Source organism: Sesamum indicum, linkage group LG2 (genome assembly GCF_000512975.1).
Source record: "Sesamum indicum cultivar Zhongzhi No. 13 linkage group LG2, S_indicum_v1.0, whole genome shotgun sequence".
In the NCBI taxonomy this organism is placed as follows: Eukaryota; Viridiplantae; Streptophyta; class Magnoliopsida; order Lamiales; family Pedaliaceae; genus Sesamum; species Sesamum indicum.
Window position 1 is genome coordinate 10,922,688 of NC_026146.1, and position 7,037 is coordinate 10,929,724.

The 7,037-nt window shown below is 34.1% G+C and overlaps 1 protein-coding gene across 2 annotated transcripts; it reads right to left on the minus strand.

Annotated features, from left to right (window-relative positions):
- Positions 1,464–4,540, minus strand: LOC105155761 (protein DETOXIFICATION 24). 2 transcript variants are annotated; one of them, XM_011071706.2, is made up of 9 exons: positions 4,421–4,540; positions 3,859–4,107; positions 2,990–3,531; positions 2,813–2,899; positions 2,671–2,727; positions 2,334–2,572; positions 2,021–2,139; positions 1,794–1,880; positions 1,464–1,709 (listed from the first exon to the last, which is right to left on the minus strand). In XM_011071706.2, the coding sequence occupies exons 2-9, from the start codon at positions 4,102–4,104 to the stop codon at positions 1,629–1,631; spliced, it is 1,458 nt and encodes a 485-aa protein (XP_011070008.1). In that variant the 5' UTR covers positions 4,105–4,107; positions 4,421–4,540; the 3' UTR covers positions 1,464–1,628. The 2 variants fall into 2 exon arrangements, with proteins under 2 accessions (XP_011070008.1, XP_011070007.1); XM_011071705.2 differs by having other exon boundaries at positions 4,336–4,540.

The window sequence follows — 7,037 nt, forward strand, 5'->3', positions numbered from 1 at the left end:
AATTAATAAATATCCTAATTTATTTTTATCCATTTTTTGTAACTAGTCGCCGTGACACGTCGTCTCTATGTGCATTAAGGGTGTGGAGAAAACGGTTAAATCGGCCGAATCGAATTTTCTCTTCGGACAGAAAACCGAACCAAAAATTTCGGTTCGATCATTGGTTTTTTTTTTTTTTTTTTAACTTTCGATTTTTCGGTTCGATTTTTTATCACCATTTCGTGTGACCGAACCTAACCAATTAACTAAAATTTTAAATAATATAATAAATAAAATATATTTTTATATATATTATATTATATTATTATTTATATTTATATATTAATAATATTATTATTTATATTTATATATTAATATTATGTTATTAATATATATTAATTATAGAATATATATAGAATTGACTTGAGTTGACTGTGGAAGTTTGGAACAGAGAAAGAAAAGAAAAGAAAGAAGAATCCACGACGAAGGGCAACCTCCTCTCTCCACCAGTAGGTAGGTTTTGCTCAGAAAAAAAATTCAAAAAAATTTAACTTACAATGTTACTTTGAAAGTGTTTGATGAAATGCCTAACTTAAAAAATATGTGGATTCTTGCCTAAGATGAAGGTGTTTGTCTGTTTGATGAAGATTAACAACTTTTTGGATAAAATTGAAAAAATATCACAATTATTTATATATATTATTTTTAAAAAAATGATTTTTTCGACTTAAAAATCGAACTTGGTCGGTTTTTAATCGAACCGAACCATTTCGGTTCGGTTTTCGGTTTTCAAAAATTCCCGAATTGAAAATTCGGTTTGATTAACCGGAATGCACACTCCTAGCTTTGCATATAATAAATAATATTTTATATTTTAAAATATATTATGATAAGAAAAATTATATAAACCAACACATCATATTTCTAATTAAAAAAAAAAGGGAAAGAAAGAAAGCAACAAAGACAAAAAAAAAAAAAAAAAGAAAAAGCAATTTAATAGTATTATTGGCATAATGATAAAATTGGTGTTGCTATGTTATAACCACCGTTTGTGAGATAAAAATGCATTTTCTTTTTATATAATATAGATATTTCATTTGTTTCATTACAGTATGATGGTTTATTTGTATTTTATTTTTCCTTTGATATGTGTACACATACTTAACATTATTATGTTGTTTTCTCAGTGTTTTGTTTGATTTTCATACGTCTATCTTAGTGTAGGAGTTTCTAATATTCATGATATGTTAATGATATTTTACTATTTTTCCAATATTGAGATTTTTACAATTTGAGACTTTTCTCTTGATTTATCATGTATATATTATTTTATAAACAAAATTTTTATATATAAAATAAAATGTACAAGAACTAATATTAATTTGTAATAATAAATTCGAAAGAAAATTTTAAAAGTTAATTAATCTTACCCGCAAGGCCCGAAAAAGCTGCTTAGGATCCTCCTCAATTGACAACACAACTAATTTTAAGTTCATATTGGTGAAACTTTATTCTCGAAATTATTTTGTAAAAATTATCACCGGAGAGACAAACGTCTCCTTGGGACAAAAAATCGAGTCGACACATACTGACATCGATAAAAGATTGATACGCTCATCGGGATCTTTCAGAAGGCGATGTGTTTACGGTCAAGAATGAACGGAACTAGTCTTACTATCGTTTAAGGATTCCAGATACCATCGTTTGAGTCGTGCTGAAGTTATGGATACCTGCATGAGTGAATTACACAATGTTGTGAGCAACAGTTGAATAAAATGACTTGATTTGGGACTAGAAATCATGCATGTTTGTACCTCTTCATCCCAGTTTGTTTTCCATACCATGAAGCTAAGTGCAAGTGTTTCAGCAACGACTCCACTCATCATTCCTAGCCATATTCCCTGTGAAGTCCAACACCAACTTCAGATATACGTAACGAAGCCGTATTAACAGTTGCTCTCATGACGAGTCCACAGTCGAAACGTTATGTTTGGACTGCTGCTATTTAACGACTTGAGTTGTATAGGGATAGAAGTGTCACCTTCGCTTGAAGTTGAAATATGTATCCAAGAACAGCTCCACTTGGTAGTCCAATCACATAGAAGCAAACAAGGTTAATAATAGCGGCTTTCGTCTGCAACCCTGCTCCCACCGCCACGCCTGATAGTAAACAAATGTAGACGTGTACCGGTAAAATGTAAGAACGATGCGTTATGGATTAACGTACACTGAAATATACGATGAGTGATCAGAGAAAAGATTAGACCTCGGAAGAGTTCAAGAGGTTTTTCTACTTGAATCATTGTATATGATGCTAAAACAAATCATGTAACAGAGACATAAGATTGATGAACCTGAGAGCACTGGGTATATGCCAGTGAGCAACACTGAGAAAGCAAGGAGAAGAGAGAGGTCCGACACGGTCTGCGCCACTTCCTCTTCGTTCGTGAACAAGTATCCAAGTTTGTTCCCGAATACCAAGCATAGAATCCAGAACAGCAGCCCTATAATAACTGATGTGCCTATTAGTACTTTGACTGAGAACTTTGTAGCTTCAGCATCTCCTCTGCCTAGCTCATTTGCTACTCGTACCCTGTTCAGAAAAGAAAATGGCAACAGATTTATTGAATTTGCAAGAAAGAATATCCCAAAATGATTCGTGTACTCTGATTTAAACGAGCAAACACGTACGTTGCAGACCCCATGATGCCAACACTGATCATTATTATCCAAGCAAGGACGTTGAGGCTGAAAAATTTTACCGTCAATCAGAAGAGATCTTCCAAGTAGAAGAAAACACCAATTAAGACAGTGTGGTGAAGTCATTAGTTACCATATAGAGAAGGCGGATATGGAAGCCTCTGCATTTTTCATGTATCCAGCCAGTAAGACCAGAATGGCATAGTACCATAACTCCAAGCTATCAAAAAGGCAAACAGAAAAGCACAGTCGATTCTTTTCTTCTTTCTTGTAATGAAAAAATTTGGATGATGCAATCATAGAGATTTACCAGACCATAAGACCAGATGATATTGAGAGTTTCACTACTGGAAATATGTCCTTGAAAGCGGCGAATGAGAAGCCTTTCCATGAGTCGACACACCAACCCCCAAAAATGTAGACAAATTCTCCACAAACTAAAAGCCATGAAGATAAGGATAGTGCAGCCATTGCTCCATTAGTCCCCCAATCCAGAACATAGACGAAAATCCAAGACAAGGGAATGTGGACCACAAACTGCATAACTGATAGCCACGCGATGACCATGTTTTTCTGTTGTGCTTGCAGATACATTTGGATTGTCATGGAGAAAGCAATACTATAGACAAATAGAATGAACCACAGAGAAATACATCCTGCGGATTCAGCGATGTTGTGTTTCTCCCCGAGCAGATTAAAGATTGGTGTTCCAAAGATGAAAATGGGAAGTAAGACGGTCACCGTGGCTAGATTAACCAACCACGATCGTTGCAGGAAAATACCCATCATGTGGTACTGTTTTGCTCCAAAGGCTTGGCCACAGAGAGTTTCGGTTGCACTCGACATTCCAATCTGCGGGACGACAAGTAAATGCAGCATGGAAAGGATAAATCTTGGAGTTACTCAGAATGCAGATGATAGGTTACTTCAACATCACTTATCCAAATCTTTTCACCTCTGAACAAAAATGTATCTTAACATGAAATGTTAAACGCAAACTCTAGCGGCTAACATAATAGCTCCAAGCAGACTATTTGTAGGCATTTGTATATTAAGTCTTGCTTATTATTTGAATACACATGTAAAATGTTTCTTGTTGGCTCTCTGTTCTGTTACCTATAACTTAAATTCAGATCACACAAGTTGAGATAAAGGGTTACATATTGAACGCAAACTCACCACTATTCCATCCACGAAACGCTCACTTATGGTCTGAACGAGTGCGTATCCTGCAAGATCCACCGAACTTATATGTCCAATGAACAACTGAGTCACAACAATTGTTCCGAATGAAGTCACCCTTGAAATAATACTTGGCAATGCAACCCTCCATATTTTCTTGGATTCTTCCCAAATCCTTCCCTTCAAGTCACTTTTTTCCTCTGCTGCAGTGCTGAGCAGACTCTCCTGTGTGCTGCTATCCATGCCCTGGAACAATCAATGAGGATCCAAAATTAGCAATCTACACTAAATTACATCGTACAAAACTAGCCATCCTTTTGTCAATATCTAACACTACAAACACAGTTTTCTTTAACTCAAAAAGGTAAGAAGCTGATCTTTTCAAGTTTAATTTTCTCCTTCAAGATTGGATTTTAAGTCTTTTTTACTACTATTTGACTGACAGTTCATTCATTCTTGGCATTCAACCATTACCTACAAATTTGCTGCACTTCTGAAACAAGTTATGGCAAGCAAGAATCTAATTGATTATTGTGAATGAGCAAAAGAGAAAGCTCACTCTTTATGACAGGACAGAAGGTGGAAGATAAAGAAGATCAACAGCTAGGTGGGATGAACAACACCCACTGATCCTTAGAGTTTGTGTACACAAGATCAGCTCACTCTTTATTACACATGAGGAAATGTGAAATGAATAATTTTAGTAAAGGTGTTTCACATTGCTGTTATATATTTAGTATTAATCTATAGTGAAGAAAATCTTAAATTTATCACTTTACTGAGATGATGATGTTGACAGTGTTTTAAAATATTATAATTATTTGTTCCCTGATAATAAATATCATTGAAGTTACATGTAATCTTGAAATTTAACTTTAGTGGGGTCGTTGTATCTGCATTTAACTCAGGCTTTAAGGGGGGTTTATGCAATTATCGATTTTATGCTGAATTCGGCAAACTCCATTAATATCGACAAGAGTTGGATATATTTGTTAGACAATAGCAAATAATAGGGATATTAAGTTTAATTTTCTAAACTTCATGGAGTTTATATATAATCAGACCGAACCTCGCAATGTAATTACTGTAAGGGATAATTACACCACATTTTCTTAAAATTTGGTTTAATTACATCTCAAGAGTGTTAGATGTAATTTTTAAGCGTCGGAAAGTATTTATTGGGAATTATACAGCAAGCGCGACGATAATTATATCAAATTTCAGGAAGGAGAGAAATTATCGTTTTCTTTAATGACATTAATTAATTAAAGAGCTTTGGTAGTTGTTATTTACACTTAAAAACACAAACAAGTGATGAGCCTGCAGGGATTATTAATTAATTATTAATTTATTTTATTGAAAGTCCACGGCCAACTTTCTATATATGTGGGATCATTCTGCTTTTTTCTATTAGGCATATCGTGGATTATGTACTACCACATGCTTTATTGTGTATTGTCAGTGGGGCACGGTCGATGAGTGTGGAGAATTTATAAAGTAGCGATTCGGGTTGAAATCCACGCAATTGGTCGGGTGAACTGATCCTTCAAGCGGTTTGAGATTGTTACCTCTCCCACGTTAGTGATTGAGCCATGATAAAATAAGCAGATTGATAGGCTTGTTGGGGTTGCCCCCAACTAAGACCCTCCGATACTTAAGTCAGTATTCGGTTTTGAGGTCGTGAAAACAGGTCACTTACGAGCTGGAGAGCCAAAGCGATCAGAAAGTAAAGAGTGGTAAAATGAACATACCATTAATGCACTCATTATAGAGTATTTATAGTGAAAGATTGGGGGTCCGGTTGGCTCAGTTGGCATCTTCCACGTGTCCCGAGTTTCCAGACCCGACCAGATCAAAAATGCGCGGATCCTTCAGGTAAAATTGCAATTTTGAGCTCTTCCAGGGGCAAATTGATCTTTTTCAGACAAATTAGAATTTTCCACATCAAGTATTAAGTACGATATTTTTTTTAAGACTCGGTATTTATGCATGATTTAAAAATTTATAATCTTTGTCAAATTAAATTAAAGATAAAAAAAATAATTGATCAGAATTGGCAAAATAAAATAGTTAAATATGTATGAATATTTTATGAATAAATAAATTAGTTACTCTAGAAGTCACATGGTAAAGAAAATTGGAACCCAACAACTTAAGTTTACATATTTTATAGAACTGACAGCATTCTAATAATACAATTCATTAATAAAAAGCTTTGTGTAAATAGTTTTAATTTTAAAAAGTATCAATCTAATTTACACTAAATTCTTATAACACGATGATCCGTCCTAATCCGAGTAGGGTCTTGAGATATTTCCAGGGTAGTCCAGACCGGTGTTTGTGAACCTAAAAAAAAAAAAGATCGCCGCGCTCGCTGTATAGTTCCCGAAAAAAATTCTCCGATACTTACGTTAGTTTATGAAATCAAAAAAAAATTATAAATTCAATACGAAAGTAATAAATGACGTACCCTAACCGAAAAAGTCGTGTGGTGTTTATAAAACCAAACGTCCGTAGGAATATAAATCCACATAACATGTTCTCGAACTCTCAAATGCAAAATAATCAACTATCCCAATTTCGTAGCACTGAATCAAATCAATCAAAGTACAAATTTTAGTCCAATTTAAATATATTATGTTTGCAGGGTTGAGTGATATATCCTTTTGCCATTCCTAAAGGTAACAAATCACTGTCCATCTTTTGTGTGAGAAACGATGGAACATGGCATTTATGATAATATCAAAGAGGTGTTGAGCGATCCAACGTAGCAAGGGGACAGTGATAGGCAGGTTTCGTGCCCGAAACACATTCATTGCGGAAGTAATTACGGGGCAGAAAGAATGGTCAGAACTTTCTTCATGTTTTGGTTGTGTGTTCATTTTCGCTTTTCAACTAGCATTTATAGGGGTGATAAAGAAATTCGCCCAAAATCATCTGGTTCAAATTGAATCCAATTGTTTTTCATAATTTATTGTTTAAATCGTAATTTTAAATTTAGAGGAAAATCGAACCGCATTATTGATTTAGTTTTAATTTAAGACTTAAAAAAACCGTAAAAAATCGAACGGTGTCGCTTAATATATAATAAACTTTTTGAATTATGTATATATAAAATTCGATAATTAATTTTTTAGAAGAATTTCATATTCGAATTACATATCCCAAAACTCATA

Coding starts and splice junctions, on each gene's coding strand:
- LOC105155761 (XM_011071706.2), bottom strand. CDS start 4,104: ATGGATAGCAGCACACAGGAGAGTCTGCTCAGCACTGCAGCAGAGGAA. Junction 3,532..3,858: donor GTTTCGTGGATGGAATAGTG/GTGAGTTTGCGT, acceptor GTCGTCCCGCAG/ATTGGAATGTCGAGTGCAAC. Junction 2,573..2,670: donor GGCATCATGGGGTCTGCAAC/GTACGTGTTTGC, acceptor TTTTCTGAACAG/GGTACGAGTAGCAAATGAGC.